Raw genomic sequence first — 18,209 nt, forward strand, 5'->3', positions numbered from 1 at the left:
AATCACAACCAATCACATAGCGCAGCAGTTTGTCATCCAATAGTATTTTAGACCGGTACGCGCTAACCTATAGAAAATGAAACTTTTTCAACGTGTTTAACATAGAATAATAACTCGAATACTAATTAAGTGGGGGTTACTGTATGCCCTGGCTATTTATTCCATGACTTCCACCGCGATTTAAGGAAGCTGTTGTTCTCGTGGAGCACCGACAGGGGATACTCTTCTCCCACGGGCATCTTTTGGTGACGTGCGGCTTTCGGGATCAGCTGCTGCTGCTGCTGCCCACCCTTCCGCCCACCTCCCCACCTACCCGTGAATCGCGTCCGAATGTGCCAGCCCTGCTTTTCGACCTGACCTGCAGACAGCCTTTCAGTCCATAAATCTGTAGCAGGTACTGTATGTACTCTTAAAGGGTTAACTACTGATCACCGTTTCTATTGTATTTTGGGTGGGTTTAGACAGTTAATCCACTTCCGTCTCATTCCTCGAAGGCGTCTTTCCTCTGCAGAAACGCAGCTCTAATTTAGCCAGACAGAGCATAGTCTAAGTTACTTGTACAGTGGGTATCAGTTGCTACTGTTGACAAGTTAGCAGCAGTGGTTTTTGCCGGTGACAGACATGCAGAAGAGAAGGAAGCCTGAACCGATCCAGCTCAAACCGATTCCGGATGGCAACGCTGTCAACGGAAACAGTGCTACAGAGTAAGTTATCTAATATTCATTGTCTTTTAAAAAGGATGTGTCTAAAGCACAGAATTCTTTTAAAAACAATGGCTATTTTCTTCTTCAAAATATACCTGAATAAGTGGATGTAAATATCTTATTTTTCCATAATTAATTTTCTATAATTAAAGACTTCATCTCTATATGCATGTCTATCTATCTATCTATCTATCTATCTATCTATCTATCTATCTGTCTGTCTGTCTGTCTGTCTGTCTGTCTGTAATATAAAGAAGAAATGATCAGACAACAATGCAGACAAAATAATTGATGGGGACCAGCCCCAGCCTATGAACTATAACTTTGTCAACTGTAAAATGCAAATAGAGACTCAGTGGCCAATTTATTAGGTACATCTTCTTGTGAATGCATAGAGCCTGCTCATACAAACAGTGAATCATGTTGCTGCAACTGAATCCATACAGTATGCAGACAGAATCAAGAATAACAGCCCAGTATGACACTGGCTTGCAGCCCCAAATGCACAGCTCAAAGGGGGATCCTCACTGGTGCCATGCAGAGATACCTAAAAAAGTGGCCACTTAAGGTTTATTTACCTTTTAAGTATTATCACACGACGTAACAAGATTCCACATGGGGAAAAGGGGCTGCAACCTGCAATCTAATGTCAACATAAACTAACAGAGAGGGAGTGAGAGAGTGTCAGCTTTTCTGAGAGCTGTGTGCATTTTTGATCACCTCCTTTTGAACACGAAACGCTAGGTGGATAAGCAGCAGATGATGTGCTTTCCAGCGCTCCTCCTGGCCTGCAGGGGAGTTCCAGCAAGCCGACAGTGTCTCACGTAGCCCGGGTTTACCATCACGGTTAGAGCTGCACTGATAGCTAACGTAGTGGGAGAAGACGCACTGGTGCAGAGTGCGGACGACGATGCATTGGTGTATAAGTCGACGACGATGATGGTAATTCACTGTTGTTATAATAGAATAGTGTAGGAAAGGTAAATGTAGCCTTTGTGGATTACTGTAGTATAGTTAACTTATATGACATCACTCTTGACTGTTAGATGCTTTCCCTCCCTCTCTTAGATAAATACATTTCAATAGAAATTTAAATGGCTGGGGCAGCACAGTGGCTTCTGGGTAATATTTTTGCTTCACATATCCTGCCTGCGTCCCATGTGTGCAGCTTGCATGTTCTCCCCATGCATCTTATTATGCAGGATTCTTCCCGCAGTCGAAAAACACGCCACTAAATTGACAGTAGTGTGTGCGCCCTGCGCAGGACTGGCATCCCATCCAGGACCCACCGCTGCCCTGTGCGCTGTGCCACCTGGGACTGTCTCCAGGCCCCCATGACCCCGGAGTGCTAGGAAGATGGATTAGTGGATGAATGTAAATGTATTTGTGCATATATTCCACTTGTTAGCCCTCGGGTTCTTCCTGCTACTGGTACAGGAGTAAACAGTAATAAATCAAAAGCAAATCACTCGGTTTTGATTTATTGCACCTGTCGCCAGACCCATATTTGGGGAGCTCATGTAATAGTCCTCTGTAGGGCCTTAGTGGGCGTATGGTGAAGAGCGGGGACAGTGAGGACCGTCCCAGTACGGGTGTAGATTTCGTCCTGCTGCTGATACAAACACTGACGGACCATGCGGTGTAAATTCCGCTGAGTTCTCTGCATAACATCACTGTCTCCTCACTTCCTCCTTTCCCTCCGACAGCTCTGTGTAGCGGCATCGCCGCTCGCATTCCTCACGTTTCGCCAGGCCAGGCTGCAGCATGCTGGGCCGTGGAATGTTGCTATGGAACTCAGAGCGCTGGGGGGGGGGGGGGGGATCTAATGAGAGCCATCCTGTGGAATGAGTAATTCCCTGAGACCACGGCAGAGGGCCGGACAGGAAGGCACGACGCTGGACCTTTGCATGCCCTTTACACTGAGACCCAGGCACATCTTTCGATTCCATTAAAAGTAAAATTAATCTAATCTACAAGCATATTAAAGTAGGCCTGTGTCCAAATTTTAGACATTGCAACTGTGGTGTTTAGTTTTGTATTGGAACAAAATCAAAGTGTGGAAATGGCAGTAATCTCTGAAGCTGCTTCCCCAGTGGACGTATACAGGCTGGTCTGCGTTTTCCTGGCTCCTCTCTGAAGCTGGTTCCCCAGTGGACACAGGCAGGCTGGTCTGCGTTTTCCTAGCTCCTCTCTGAAGCTGCTTCCCCATTGGACGCAGGCAGGCTGGTCTGCATTTTCCTAGCTCCTCTCTGAAGCTGCTTCCCCATTGGACGCAGGCAGGCTGGTCTGCGTTTTCCTAGCTCCTCTGTGAAGCTGCTTCCCCAGTGGACGCATACAGGCTGGTCTGCATTTTCCTGGCTCCTCTCTGAAGCTGCTTCCCCATTGGACGCAGGCAGGCTGGTCTGCGTTTTCCTAGCTCCTCTGTGAAGCTGCTTCCCCAGTGGACGCAGACAGGCTCGTCTGCGTTTTCCTAGCTCCTCTCTGAAGCTGCTTCCCCATTGGACGCAGGCAGGCTGGTCTGCGTTTTCCTAGCTCCACTGTGAAGCTGCTTCCCCAGTGGACGCAGACAGGCTCGTCTGCGTTTTCCTGGCTCCTCTCTGAAGCTGCTTCCCCAGTGGACGCAGGCAGGCTGGTCTGCGTTTTCCTAGCTCCACTGTGAAGCTGCTTCCCCAGTGGACGCAGACAGGCTCGTCTGCGTTTTCCTGGCTCCTCTCTGAAGCTGCTTCCCCAGTGGACGCAGGCAGGCTGGTCTGCGTTTTCCTGGCTCCTCTCTGAAGCTGCTTCCCCAGTGGACGCAGGCAGGCTGGTCTGCGTTTTCCTGGCTCCTCTCTGAAGCTGCTTCCCCAGTGGACGCAGACAGGCTCGTCTGCGTTTTCCTGGCTCCTCTCTGAAGCTGCGTTCCCATTGGACGCAGGCAGGCTGGTCTGCGTTTTCCTAGCTCCTCTGTGAAGCTGCTTCCCCATTGGACGCATGCAGGCTGGTCTGCGTTTTCCTGGCTCCTTTCTGAAGCTGCTTCCCCATTGGACGCAGGTAGCCTGGTCTGCGTTTTCCTGGCTCCTCTCTGAAGCTGCTTCCCCAGTGGACACAGGCAGGCTGGTCTGCGTTTTCCTAGCTCCTCTCTGAAGCTGCTTCCCCATTGGACACAGCTGCTCCTTACTGACCCTCCTGGTGCATAGTTAACATTCATCACCGTACCCTGAAGGATTTCCCACAGACGCTGGACAAACCTATTCATATATACACATTCGGGCTGGGAATTAAATTACGGAGGATCCTGATTTAGGAACATTAATGGGATCCTCAGCAATAAGATAATACAGAAAAGATTAATGGTCTTTGGTAGACAGTGTGAAATGAGACCAGATAATGAGACAAATTGCATGATTTACACAGAATATTGTGGGCATTGTCAGTAATGTGGGTACGTAGAGAGTTAGTTAAGTGAATAATTAACTTATGGCTATGTGTTGTCATGCTAGTTAGCTGCTGCTCTGGATTGTATTTAACCAAGAACTTCGTACCCAGCTCAGACCTGTTGCGGCGAGGTCTGCTCACTGTGCTCCGGGACGATGGTGTTGGAAGCATCTTGCTGATAAAATGTTTTGCAGGCACAGTGAGACCCTGCAGAGTTCAGTATCGCCTACATTTCAAACTCCTGCCAGACGCTACTGAGGCAGCAGATTTTCGTTAAAAGAATTTGAGAACTTGTGTTAAAAACCATGAGTATGTTGCCAGGTCTCTGTGATCTTCGTGGGCTTTGTGAAGTTGTCTCCTCAGTGTACTGGACTGGTCCGTGCAGCCTCCCATAACCGCCTCCCCCAATCCTTGCTTTACTTTCTCAGCATCGTCACCAGTGGCAACCCTGCCTCCCCACCCCATGCCCCCCCCCCCTCCCCCTGCCCTCCGACCAGCAACCAATCCAAAATTTGAGCGCTGACCTCACAGTTGACCTCTGAAAAGGCCACGCCCTTCTTCCTGGTCATGGAGAAATGATGGGGTCATGGTGGATTGCTTCTAAAGGTATCATGTTTTTTCATCACCGAAAATGAATAAAAAGGCTTCTTTTGCACCAGAAATGCAGGAGGATCCTGACGCGCCGCTTGTCCGGCTTGATCCGGCTGCTTGTGGGCTCCGTACTCATTTGCATGTCATTGTTTCCCCCATGTACTCCCCGTCTCCGTGTGCTTTTCCACAGGCATCAGGCGCACTGTATAGGAGAGCAGTTGCATAAGCTTTCAGCTGCATTTGAGGACGAGATCAATAGCTTTTACAGTAGCGGCCAAGCAGACATTCAGACATTTGAGCTGTTCGAACACGATATGGCACTGGGAGCGAATGCGAGGGAAGAATGATAAACGACACTGTCTGCTGAATAGAGTTTTTTTTTTTTGAGGGGGGGAGCAGGTATAACAGAGTTCATAATGCTCTTGAAATTCATCACCATGACAACCGGGCACACGCTCCGAGAAACTCCCGGCTTCCGTGCGACTGCTTGGTGCACTCGCTAGTGCTGCCACGACGAGCCCCTGGAATAACCATCAGGTGTTAGAGTCTCCCCTGCGTACTCTGGCTCATGGTTGCCATCGGTAGTGACTATTCTTGTGCGCCCTTGACAGTTATTTCACCAAAATGGGGCACAAATTAGGGCTCTAATTGACCAGCAGGACCTCTGAAGCTGTTCCGGCGGAGCTTCCCTGCAATCTAATTGGTCTTTATCCCACGCTCTGTGTCTCCGTCTCCTCTGCACTTGCCAGACGCGTGAGCCCGCCTCGATTTGTGTTCCTCCCACTCCTTCAGGACGAACCTGGAGTCCCTCCAGAAGAAGCTGGAGGAGTTGGAGCTGGACGAGCAGCAGCGGAAGCGTCTGGAGGCGTTCCTCACGCAGAAGCAGAAAGTGGGCGAGCTGAAGGACGACGACTTTAGCAAGATCTGTGAGCTGGGCGCTGGCAACGGCGGCGTGGTCTTCAAGGTCCTGCACAGGCCCTCTGGGTTAATCATGGCCAGGAAGGTGCGCTGAGGCCGGCTTTGCTCTTATTACACGTGCGGGTCGTAAGGCTGCTCCTCCCCCACCTCCCCCGAGAGCGTGGAGCCCCTCCCCCTCCTATCACTGTGGCCGCTTATGTAATCCCGGGTCACGGACGACACGAGTGTCTGCTGTGTGAATGCGCAGTGATTCTCAGAGAGACTGCTTCCCACACACTGCCACAGTGGCTGTTTTGGTGCGGGACCACGCTTGTACTCTCAGAGCTGTGCGGTTGACATCATTACTCGGCTGCTCTCGAGAATACATCATTATTTCTGTTTGATGAGTTCACCCAGACCTCATTCACGCTCTTCTCGCTGAAATGGACCCTATTGTAGAGATTGCATTTTCTATAAATTCCCCACAGTACACGCTCGCTGTGTCCGGTGCGCGAGGCGCGGCTGCTGGTCACGTGCTTCACAGCGCTGGCCCGGGCGGGTGACGGTTTCCGTGGTTTCAGCTCATCCACCTGGAGATCAAGCCGGCGGTCAGGAACCAGATCATCCGCGAGCTGCAGGTGCTGCACGAGTGCAACTCTCCGTACATTGTGGGCTTCTACGGGGCCTTCTACAGCGACGGGGAGATCGGCATCTGCATGGAGCACATGGTGAGCCTCAGCAGGCCTCGCCTGTAGACGGGAGCCGTCAGCCTGGCCGTGCTGGGTGTGCCTTTGTAAAGCTTACGGTTACCACTTCCAGTCCCACAACATCTTACTAAAGCAGCTAAAGCAATTATCACCATCTGTCTTTGTTTCCTACAGTCATAATGTAACCCTAATTTGTACACATATGGGTGACTTGCCCAAACACTGTTCATAGTGTCATAAAAACTGACGGGAAATTAAATTCGGCTGGTGAGTGATGTAACGGACATTCTTCCTCTGGATAGCGTGGTGTTAGGTGGTGGGGGGGGGTGTGTGACCCGGAGTCTTTGCTGTCCCCTTGCAGGACGGGGGGTCCCTGGACCAGTCCTTGAAGAAAGCGGGCAAAATCCCCGAGCAGATCCTGGGCAAAGTCAGCATCGCTGTGGGTATCTCCTGCTTATTGCTCACTTCATATAGTTGCCCGTGTTCCTGTGTACTTGTGTTCTCCCAGTGCGTGTAGTTTAAAGCAGATGCAGTGCGGTGTGGGCCGCCCCTCTCCTCCGGGTGTCTGCCGTGCAGTGGGGCCGCCCCCTCTCCTCCGGGTGTCTGCCGTGCAGTGGGGCCGGCCCCTCTCCTCCGGGTGTCTGCCGTGCAGTGGGGCCGGCCCCTCTCCTCCGGGTGTCTGCCGTGCAGTGGGGCCGCCCCCTCTCCTCCGGGTGTCTGCCGTGCAGTGGGGCCGCCCCCTCTCCTCCGGGTGTCTGCCGTGCAGTGGGGCCGCCCCCTCTCCTCCGGGTGTCTGTGGTGCAGCGGGGCCACTCCCTCTTCTCCGGGTGTCTGCCGTGCAGTGGGGCCGCCCCCTCTCCTCCGGGTGTCTGTGGTGCAGTGGGGCCACCCCCTCTTCTCCGGGTGTCTGCAATGCAGTGGCCCCCCCCTCCTCTGGGTGTCTGCTCTTATACCATCCTTATTATATTCATGCCATTATCTCCTTACAGCTATTAACATTTTATGTTACATAACGTTTTTCTGACTGAAGAAAAACTGGGACGTGGTGAAATAAATTTTGTGTGAAATTGCTAATTCCTACAGTATCTGCTTTCTGCATCAGCTCTAGTTTGCAAACTCAGCCTGTTTTCCTCGCATGGCTACAGGTGAAAAGTTTTGCCCATGTAGAGGCCACACTGACGTCCTTCTCCGTCTCTCTGCTGTGTCCTCCTGGCTGCATTCATTAAGGACGATGCCGGGATTAAATCTCACCGTGCTAATTCATGACTTTCCTATCTCACAGGTGATCAAAGGCCTCTCTTACCTGAGAGAGAAACACAAGATCATGCACAGAGGTGAGGCACTTTAATTTCTCTAACAGCAGGCGCCTGATTAGGCCACGCTGATTAGTGTCAGCAAAGGCAGACGAATCTTTGGGAAAGTCGAGGTGCTGTCAGAATGCAAGAGTAATTCTTTGGAAATGAAGAACCTCTCCTTTGCATTTTGGCAGAGTAGCGCAATTAGACATTAATAAAAATTACGGTCAAACGTGAAATGGTCCATTAGAAAACCAGCCAGCAGTGATTAAATACATTTACTGACATGAATAGATACTGTGCAGTATTTTCCTGCATTTACCTGTTTACTTACATGCTGCTCCACCGTATTTCTGAGTGGTAGGTGACTCATGACCTGAGAGCTCTATTCATCCCTTTATAAAAAAACTCCCACGCAACAAAAGGGAGAAATCAGCTATCAGTGTGTTCAGTTCAGCTGGCGACCGTTAAGTACCATCTGCCGTGGAGAGAAGCGCCCCCCCCGCCCCCCCCTCAGCCCGGCTCTTCTTGTCGGCACCCACGGGTCCGCTCAGCCCAGAAACCCTCTTGGGTCTGGAAGGGATTCAAGGGGGGGGGGGGTTTCAGAGCGAGGTGGACAAATTTTGGGTAAGAAAATGTAACTCGCAGGGAGGCGTTAAAGTCGGCCATTTTCCACACCATCTGCGGGTTCGTCATGTAGCCAGAGCTAAACATAGGCATTGGGCATCAGGCTAAACATAGTGTGTGACTGGGAGATGCTGCACCATTTAAAAGGAAATACTTTTTTTAGTGATACAAACTAATACTGTGTAGTTTTAAAGATTCAAGATTCAAAGGTTTTCTTGTCATTGTGTTTCTTGTCATTGTGACATTGTCACACACGACGAGATAATATTAGTGATTTCTGAAACCAATGCAATACAAATATGAAATAAATAATATTTGAATGATATAAGCAATATTCAAGAAGTAAACTATATATAAAAGTAAAGATATTGAGTTAGTCAAACTATTGAAATAAATTATCAAGAGGCAGACTAAAAATAACAAAATAAAGTGCAGCAATAACAAGTGACTATCAGAGGTTAATGCACATACTTGCATATAGCTCATCGAATAGTCATTTCTGCGAAACTCCAGTGCTCTGTTACGGTAGCACTTATACGAGGTCTTTGTTTGCGAGACAGGACTAGGAAAGACGCTGTTCCTGAACCTGCGTGTGGGTGTGACTGCTTCTGTAGCATCGCTGCATCTGTTGGGTGGTAGGAGGGCAAACTATTGTTTGCTGGGGGTGAATCTGGGATTAATCTTTAATGATGTTGACGGCCTCCCTTGGAGTGCAGTTTGTAGCTGTCCTCAGCGGCCGAGAGCTCTGTTCCTATGATGAACTTAGCCGTCTTGATGACCTGCTGTTGAGCTCTCTGGTTAACCTCAGTGCAGTCAGTGTACCAGAATACTCTATATGGACAAGAGAACCACAGGAACTTATATGATGACCCATTCTAAATCCGTAGGCATCAGTATGGAGCTGGTCCCCCTTTGCAGTGATATCAGTTGCCACTTTTCTGGGGAGGCTTTCCACAAGATTTTGGAGTGTGTCTGTGGGGATTGCTGCCCATTCATCCAGAAGGGCATTTGTGAGGTCAGGCACTGGCTCACAATCTCCATTCTAGTTCATCCCAAAGGTGTTCATTGGGGTTGAGGTCAGGGCTCTGTATGGGCCAGTCTAGGGGTGGGCAATATAACCAAAATCTTCTATCACGTTAGAAGCAATTTTCTACCTCGATAACGATATATATCACAATATAGCAATTTGTATCTGGAAATGCATAAATAAAAATTCAAACACAAAGAAACTGTTTTATATAATGTAATTTTATTTAAACTGTGAATTGCAGCATTACTTTAAGTAAAAAAACAATCATACTGTTTACTGTAATGTATTGTACTGCATTCTTTGACCTTGGCCATATTCGTTTGGATGCTTGGATTTGAGATGATAGAAAAGGTTTGATGTGTTTCCACCGCTTGCTAAAACAGTGCTCTTGCATACCTTGCAAATCACGTTCGTCTCATTCGCATCACTTTTCCTGTACCCAAACCAATTCCACACCACAGACGATGCACCTTTTTTCTTTACAATCTCCTCATTGTTGGTTTCGTCACATGTAAGCAAACTCACCGCTGCACCGTCTTCTTCCATTGTCGAAGTGAATGTGTATTGCGTGGCTACCTAACGTGCAACGTCACGTGACCTCAATCACGATTAAGACGATAGACCAAAATCTCTATCGGTTGACAAATTTCTACCGGTTAGTCGTGTCTACCGGTATATCGCCCACCCCTAGGCCAGTCAACTTCTTCCAGACCAAACTCACCCAACCATATCTTTATGGACCTTACTTTGTGCACTGGGGCAGTCATGCTGGAACAGGAAAGGGCCTTCCCACTAAGTTGGAAGCATAAAATTATCCAAAATGTCTTGATATGCATACCATAGAAGTTCCTGTGGGTGTAATGGCCAGGTGTTCCAGTACTTTTGTCCATGTAGTGTATGATGCAGTATGTCAGCAAGTTCTCTGTAGAGCCTCTGTATGACTAGCAGTTTCCCTCATCAGTTTGCTCTCCTCAGAACCTTCAAGTAGAAGAATCTCTGCTGAGGCTCCCCTGTAATAGAGGGTGTTGATGGAGCACTAAAGATCCTCCATGATGTTACACACAAACGTTTAAAGCTGGCCACTCTTTCCACTGGTTCTCCTTGGATCAGTACCGGTTTTTTCTCCCTGCCTCTTTGGGGTTGAGAGCCAGACCGTTGTCTTCATTCCACAGGATTCTGCACTTCTTCCCTTTAGTCTGTCTTACATTGTTTGTGATCAGGCCAGTGACTGTTGTCGTCTGCAGACCTGGTGATGGAGTTAGAGGTGTGGACAGGCACAGTGTTGTATGTGTAGAGGGCGTTGAGGAGGGGCTGAGTGAACGTCCTCGTAGTGCCCCTCCCAGGTGGAGGAGCTCTCTCCTGTCCTGCTTTGGTGCTGGTTGAGTGCTGTAACCCGCCTGTCACACCTCAAGAAGCAACCTCCTTTTCTGTCGCCTAGATGTCAAGCCGTCAAATATCCTGGTCAACTCGCGCGGAGAGATCAAATTGTGTGACTTTGGCGTGAGCGGTCAGCTCATCGACTCCATGGCGAATTCCTTTGTGGGCACGCGTTCCTACATGTCTGTGAGTGTCACCCGCTGCCCTCTGGCCGTATGCCCATCCATCCATCCATCCGGCTGCGAGCACAAAGCAGGGAACAGCCCAGGATGGGGCGCCAACCCATCACAGGGCAGACTCACACAACAGGGTCACACAGACGTGCACACAGAGGGGAGGGGGGGGGGGGCATGCAGACTTCAGCACCAGGGCCATTCTTCATAAATGAAACCCAAAGAATGCATTTTGTTTTACTGCTTCCAGATGCATCTCCTCACTGTAATGCATCTACATTGCACATTTGGAAATCATGCAAAGATAATATTTTACCTAAAACTGTTCTTTTCAGGCTTTTCTTTTACATGCAGATTAATTACTAACTTGAAAGAGAATGTGTATGCAGGCATGTGCAGGGGTGGGTTGGGGTCACCGGTCACTTTTATGCCCAAATGGCTGAAAGTGCCCCTTTTTCATAACCAGGCATACACCCCCCATGATCAGCTAAATTTACCCTAAGCCACACCTCCACCCCCCCTGTTGAACACCTATCCTTCAAAAAATCTGTGTATGTATGGGTGTCATCTCGGGATGTGGCCGGGATGTGAAGGCAGCCGTGTGATTGAGCGTGTGCCCCCCCCCCCCGGCAGCCCGAGCGACTACAGGGCACGCACTACTCCGTGCAGTCAGACATCTGGAGCATGGGCCTGTCCCTGGTGGAAATGGCCATCGGCCGCTTCCCCATCCCACCCCCTGACGCCAAGGAGCTGGAGCAGATTTTCGGCTTCCCGGTAGAGGGCGACGCGCGGCCCAGCGCGACATCCCCCAGGCCCAGGTCCCTGGGGAGGCCCGTCAGCTGTAAGTCCACGGGGTTACCTGGGGGAAGCCCTTGGTGGGCGTCACTGAACATGCTGCTCACATGACAGGATTCTGTGATGTCATTCCTCCAAAGCAGGGAGCCCCCAAAAAAGAACAGGATTGGGGGGTCCTTAAGTCTTGCATCATTGCAGCCAGCCTGTGGCCACTTCCTTTTGTCCTGTATTCCATAATTGTCACACATTTTTGTCCTGCAGTGTGATAAGTCTTCTAGCCATAAACCACCTCTCCTTTATGTTTAAGCTCATGGTATCGACAGCAGACCTCCCATGGCAATTTTTGAGCTGCTTGACTACATTGTCAATGAGGTATGTTACATTTTTTTCAGTGCTTATAGAAATCCTTTAAAAAATGTTAAAATAATATCAGCTCAAGCCAATGAGTCATTTGACTATAAACTAGATATTTCACATTCAGAACACACAATACTTTGTCACGCCTTTGTAGATTTGGCGCCATCTTGTGATTATAATGGAATGTTGCAGTACGCGTGATAGATGGGGTTTTAAAAGTTGTAAAAGTTGCCTATTGATCTGCCCATTTCCAACCTGCTATCCAGTGCAGGGACCTGGGTGGGCAAAAACTGGAGCCTATACCAAATTTATATATCAAAGATTTTTAGTTGTGGATATCAAAATGGAATTTACAGCTGTTTCTTTTACGTAATAGCTATAGTGTATTAAATGCCGTTTAAATTTTGCTGGAAGGCTGTGTTACTACTGTACCCTTAAGTTTCTGGCTCACCTTACCTACATATGTTTGTAGAATAATGTGTTTTGTGAATCAAGTCATATACATGGTGTCAGACCAAATGACACGAGATATTGAAATCAGCATCATGGAATGAAAATCGATCTGCCTTCTGATTTCACCAACTTTCCGTTTCCAGCCACCTCCCAAACTTCCCAACATCTTCGGTCCTGAATTTCAAGACTTTGTTAACAAATGGTATGTATGACCACTGACATCAACCTTTCTTTTTCAAAAATACCACATTGGAAAAAATACTTGTACACCTGCTTAGTACCAAAGTAGGGTTTGCTAAGTGATACCACTGTTCTATTGCTTTTGAATAGTAAGCATGATGCATCAGATCAAATACTGCCATTCAGCTGCAGAAATATATGCTGTAATTTGAGACAGCAGCCACAGTTCATGGAGTTTAACTGGTCCTCTTCTAATCATGAAACTGTTTACATTAAGTTTGATCAAGAACCCTGCGGAGAGAGCCGATTTGAAGCAGTTAATGGTGAGTTAGACGTCTTCCAGACACTGGGTAAAATGCTAATCTGCCCTGCAGACCTCAGTGACGGCAAACAAATGGTGTCTCACATGGTACGCGACTCCCCGCAGATACACCCCTTCATCAAACAGTCCGAGGTGGAGGAAGTGGACTTCACAGGCTGGCTGTGCAGCACCATCGGCCTGAGCCAGCCTATCACCCCTACCCACAGCGGAGGGCTCTGAGCTCTGGGCACATCCCTCCAACTTCAGTCATCTCTCCAACTTAATGTTTTGTATATAGTAAAAGTTCCTGTTTTACACATTGTTGGTTTGGATAAGCTACATGTGCTTTATCTATAAATGTTTAAAGGAAAAAAAAAAAAAAAAAAAAAGTTGTCCTACAGTCAAAATAATGGATAAAGCCATTTAATAGCGTTTAGCAGCAGCACTACACTTAACACCACATCTACACACTAGCAGCCTATTACTCCACTCTGAGTGGGTTAAACCACAGAACACAAAGGGGAATATGTGCTGCTCAAACGCTTCACCCTCCATCAGCTGCTGGAGCTCTGCAGTCCTCACAGCAGTTTTGGGAGCTCTACAGCCTCTGCTCAAATCGCTTCCTATTAAAGGACTTCAAAAAGTCTGACAATGTACCGAGTTCCCGCCGTCATCACCATTAATGCAGCCGAAAGGGAAGCAGGAAAAAACCCAATGGCAGAGAATCACCTCTGTTTTATGAACAGAAATAAAATGGTCACCAAATTTCTGTACAACACAAATGTATGAAATACACGGCTTGTGTGAAAGTCATTGTGCTATGATGAAAAATAAAATGTGTCTCCCAGTTTTTCTGACTGCCTTACACAACAACACCAGTGCCATTTCTTTTTTTTTTTTTTGAACATTTTATTGTCATATCCGTGTGCCTCCAGGCTGCATGAGACTGCGTTTACTTGGCTGGCTTCTCCGCTGCTGGTGCCTTCTCCTTCGGTGCCTTGGCTGCCTTCGCCTTGCCCGCATCCGCTGGCTTGCCCGCTTCTGGGGCCTTGCCGGCCGCCGCCTTCTTCTTGGCCTCTCTCTTCACCTTCCTTGTGGCCTTCTTGTTCTTCTGAAGCTTGGCTCTCATCTGTAAAAGGAAAGCGAGATGCTGGTGTCAAACAAATGCAGTCTGTGTTTGAAGCTAGGGGAACGAGCTATGGCGGAGATGCCAGGTGCGCCCATCGGCGTAGGCCGGGTCTCGGGAGCTTACAGCGGGGTCGTGCAGCAGGATGGCATTGCGCCTTGCCGTCTTGGCGTAAGGGTTCAGCTTCATCATGACCCTCAGGTTCTTCAGAGGATTCTTCTTCAGCACTCTCCTGTGGATCTTCTTGCTATAAAAGCCACAAAGGGTAAGGATCACCATTTAAACACGTACTCATCCAGGCAGACAGTTCCTATATTACTGAAAGCTATGACTGCATATTCTCAGAACTTCAAGTAAAATCATGGTGGTCAGAAACACGGACCATGAAGTTAAGCTCATCACAGCTGGGCAGCGACAGCATACCATCCCTAATATCTCCACTGGCAGCTACCAGACCTTGGCCTGCATCCCTAAAGTGCGGGACACTTACTTTGGAGGACGCAGAGCCTTCTGGATCTCCTGGCTTTTCAGAATCCTGCTCAGGTCTGTGTTGGTCATCTTGTGCATTGGCAGGCTGGAAACCAAGACAGTCATTAGTATTAGGACAAGTAATACTAATGAAACATGAGAGGAGTATTAAACCACAAAAAGGAAAACTCAAGTGGGACAAGCTCTAGGCCGGGGCACTATATGCTCAGAACTTCGGCTAAAGTCAATGCGTTTCAGAAACACGGACCATGAAGTTGAAGCTCATCATTGCAGGCAGAGCTATGAGGTGGTTTAATGCTATATGAAGACCATAAACTGCATGTACATCAAAAAGCAAACGGAGCATCGCTGAGCCACTCACTTGTAGTCCACCTTCTTGGTGGCCGGCTTGCGCCAGGTGCCGTACAGCTCATCCAGTTTCCGGAAAGCGCTCTCTGTCCAGATGCAGAAGCGGCCCACGTGGCCACCAGGAGCCAGGCGGAGCAGGTTCAGCTTGTTGACGTTCTGCAGAGTGATACCTGACAAGGCGGCCATTGTCAAAATCCACGTCATACAGCAGGTCCAGCAAAGTGCAAAAAAAATGCATTAAAATGACAGCTTCCAAAAAAGCCCATTAACATATTTAGCTGGAACAGCAGGGACCACCAAAGATCTTACTGAACCCACTGCATGCATTTGCAAATTCCACTAATCAAGTACCAGGATGCAGGTCACATGGGCCCATCACCCAGCACAAACCATTTCAGGAAACTAACCAGGGATGTTCCTGAAGGCCTTTGTCACGCCGGAGTCTGCGTTGTAGATGATGCAAGGTCCTTTGCGCTGAATTCGCCTGCGGTTCCTCATCTTACCTTTGCCGGCACGCATGCGCTGGGAGGCGTACACCTGCGGACAGAGTCACCGGAGCGACACTGAGCATGGAAACTACACAACTGGTTACCAAAGCCTACAGAACGGTTATAACTGCTGGAACAATCAATTTACAATAAGCTGGACTTATTTGTATACAATAAAGCCCTAGAGCTACCCTGTGTCTTAAGGCCGGCCCACCTTCTTAATGTCATTCCAGGCCTTCAGTTTCTTCAAGAGCAGAACTGCCTCCTTGGTCTTCTTGTATCCTTCAACCTTATCATCGACCACCAAGGGTACCTCGGGGATCTCCTCGATGCGGTGACCTGAGCAAAAGCATCATCTGTGACTTATACTTGGAAGGATCAGCTACTCCTCTGGCCCCAACAGTCAGCAAGAGTCTTGCTCAGAATTATATTTTCGTCAACCTCCCGTAGCGGCATGGTGACAGAAGGCAACTGTCGCCGTCCACGGGGTCGGACGCAAATTACACCATCATGGCAAGTGTCAGGGCGTCTTTCCTGCCTGCATTTCACTCTGTTCGTCTGACACGCTGCTAGAATGCTAAATTCTATGAGGCGTTATGCCTGGGTCAAAGCGAGATGAAAGATTAACTGACCTTTGGCCATCACCAGAGCCGGCAGGGCGGAAGCAGCCAGGGCGGAGCAAATGGCATAGCGCTTCTGGGTCGTGTTGATCCGGCGATGCCAGCGACGCCAGGTCTTGGTGGGGGCAAACATGCGCCCTCCACGACACATCTACACTGGAGTCAAGGCATAAACACCAGGCTCACGCTTCTCCCAGCCTCCCCCCCATCAGACGAAACCTGCTCAGATTCCTTCTTTCTTCAGACTTCTGTGCCAGCATGTGACAGCAGGCTAACTGTCGCTGTTCACAGGATAAGACGCAAATTACACCATCATAGCAGGCAACACTTTCATTAACAGGCTATGCAAAAAAACCTAATGGCACATATTTAACTAAGAACCGCAACCCCCAGCCATTGCAGGGGTAGAAACTATTCTGAAGTTTCGAAGCCCAGCAAGCAGACCAGCACGGGGACAGGCTGAAACTGAGGATACGTTTCCAAAGGCTCCCTGGCCAGAGCGATGAGTGCCACCACCACGCACACGGGGGATACGAGCCACCGCTCTACCGGTACCCCAAGACTCAGCACTAGTCTGGTGACCTGAAATGCAAAAATTCCAAGAATCAGGCACAGTGGGGAATCAGAAGCAATTATCACCTCCCAAATATATTGTTTATTGTAGGTCAAGCTTGTCAGAACTTCCACTTTTATCACAGAGCTCAGAAACACGGACCATGAAGTGGAGACTCATCAGCGAAGCTATTTTCAACCGTCCCTTCAACGATACACCTATATTTACTGTTTTAATTTCGTTTTAAGTTTGTCCAGTACTCACCAGCCAGTTCACTGACAGCATAGGGCTGGCGGTTGTTTTTCCGCATATTGGTGTGAACGAAGTTCACGATATCAGGGCGGATGGGGGCCTTAAACACAGCCGGCATCACCACATTCTTGCCGGAGGTCTCTCCCTTCTCCGAGTAGACCGATATCAGGGGCCTGGCACAAGCCTGGGGACATAAAGTGCAAGAATAAACCGTGAGTGAACACCGCACTGTGGTAAGTTACTCCCAAAACGCACACGTTTTACCAAGAAAATGTCTGTAAACATTCAAAAATGGCGTTTACAGTGTGACACGTGAATTTCGACACGTCTTGGGTGGACTCAAGTCACATTATATTATTGATAATTCAAAGAAGGGGAAGATAATACTTCTGTCATTCGAAACAGTTATGCATAGCTAAAGTGCGCGACAAGAATATACAAAGACTCTCAAACTCTCTCCTTCTACGAAGTATAGCAGGCAGTTTCGGTACGTTAGGCCGCAGATGAACTCCACGTGTTTTCTACCGAAACACTAGAAGACTAATAATGCTAGAATTGATTCTCTTAATGAAATATGCATTAATTACTCTTTTACACGCCTACAAACGATTTAAAACTTCGGGCAGCATATGAGTAACAATCTTCAAAAAACGCGAGCAAAGGCATATTCACTTTAGACATTTCCAGATTCTTAAGCTTCAAACAGGTGATAAGCCGTTATATTAAAGTTTACGTTGAATAAAACTGGAATTACAGCATATGTAGTATTATTGTAATATTCCTGACAATACCGCCATGCCCCATTTTTACCCAATTCACGTGCAGCGATCTACAGGCACTATTTCAAAATGGCTCCTCTAAGCATAATGATGATACAATAAAACAAAATGTTACGATTAAAGTAACAGAAAACCATGTGTCAACAGACCAATGAATAATAATCTAAGCTGTTGTTTATTACAAATATGAATATTTCTGACCATTTTTTCTGAAAATTTGTCGGCTCGCCGGGAACCACGCTCCTTCGTCTATGGCGGCCACGCAAGAAAAGGAAGTGTGTCGTGCGCCTCATGCTGTTTATACATCCGACTAAAGTCACTTCCGTCGTTTGGAAATTGTTTAAATTTCTACAATTAAATTGCAAAAATATACTTTAAACTTATAAATACTCATGTCTCTGTGTTTTATTCTGTTACATAGGGAAGTTATAATAAAAAATGTCATTTTTTCTGTGGAACTATTTTGTTTCTTTGCCACACTTAAGCGTAACATTCATGTCGACTTACAGACCGGACTACTTTTTGTTTGTAAAATATATTTAATAGCAAGGTTCTTATTTATTTATCAAAGTCTATTGTAATGACTTAACATTAAATATGTAATCAATATTTATATTAAAAAATAAAAAGTTTATTTATTTAAACTAGCAGGG

General features: G+C 47.8%; 2 protein-coding genes and 5 non-coding genes across 7 annotated transcripts; 1 reads left to right on the forward strand and 6 right to left on the reverse strand.

Moving 5' to 3' along the window:
• Positions 1 to 98: 98 nt before the first annotated feature.
• map2k1 (mitogen-activated protein kinase kinase 1) lies at positions 99 to 13,751 on the forward strand. The gene is made up of 12 exons (XM_023815144.2): positions 99 to 394; positions 620 to 704; positions 5,502 to 5,712; positions 6,188 to 6,334; positions 6,675 to 6,752; positions 7,596 to 7,647; positions 10,704 to 10,828; positions 11,449 to 11,656; positions 11,918 to 11,982; positions 12,564 to 12,622; positions 12,878 to 12,923; positions 13,028 to 13,751. Exons 2-12 carry the CDS (start codon positions 622 to 624, stop codon positions 13,139 to 13,141), a joined length of 1,188 nt encoding a protein of 395 aa, XP_023670912.1. The 5' UTR covers positions 99 to 394; positions 620 to 621; the 3' UTR covers positions 13,142 to 13,751.
• Positions 13,617 to 17,839, reverse strand: rpl4 (ribosomal protein L4). The gene is made up of 10 exons (XM_023815143.2): positions 17,758 to 17,839; positions 16,790 to 16,961; positions 16,448 to 16,554; positions 15,985 to 16,123; positions 15,567 to 15,691; positions 15,272 to 15,401; positions 14,878 to 15,034; positions 14,518 to 14,601; positions 14,154 to 14,274; positions 13,617 to 14,030 (listed from the first exon to the last, which is right to left on the reverse strand). Exons 1-10 carry the CDS (start codon positions 17,758 to 17,760, stop codon positions 13,854 to 13,856), a joined length of 1,215 nt encoding a protein of 404 aa, XP_023670911.1. The 5' UTR covers positions 17,761 to 17,839; the 3' UTR covers positions 13,617 to 13,853.
• Positions 14,365 to 14,434, reverse strand: LOC111845641 (small nucleolar RNA SNORD18). Its single transcript, XR_002838683.1, has one exon. It is a non-coding gene; the product is annotated as a small nucleolar RNA SNORD18 (small nucleolar RNA).
• LOC111845639 (small nucleolar RNA SNORD18) lies at positions 14,718 to 14,789 on the reverse strand. The gene has a single exon (XR_002838681.2). It is a non-coding gene; the product is annotated as a small nucleolar RNA SNORD18 (small nucleolar RNA).
• On the reverse strand, positions 15,769 to 15,868 carry LOC111845642 (small nucleolar RNA SNORD16). The gene has a single exon (XR_002838684.1). It is a non-coding gene; the product is annotated as a small nucleolar RNA SNORD16 (small nucleolar RNA).
• On the reverse strand, positions 16,193 to 16,292 carry LOC111845643 (small nucleolar RNA SNORD16). The gene has a single exon (XR_002838685.1). It is a non-coding gene; the product is annotated as a small nucleolar RNA SNORD16 (small nucleolar RNA).
• LOC111845640 (small nucleolar RNA SNORD18) lies at positions 16,643 to 16,713 on the reverse strand. The gene has a single exon (XR_002838682.1). It is a non-coding gene; the product is annotated as a small nucleolar RNA SNORD18 (small nucleolar RNA).
• Positions 17,840 to 18,209: the final 370 nt, after the last annotated feature.

Source organism: Paramormyrops kingsleyae, chromosome 11 (assembly GCF_048594095.1).
Source record: "Paramormyrops kingsleyae isolate MSU_618 chromosome 11, PKINGS_0.4, whole genome shotgun sequence".
Taxonomy (NCBI): Eukaryota; Metazoa; Chordata; class Actinopteri; order Osteoglossiformes; family Mormyridae; genus Paramormyrops; species Paramormyrops kingsleyae.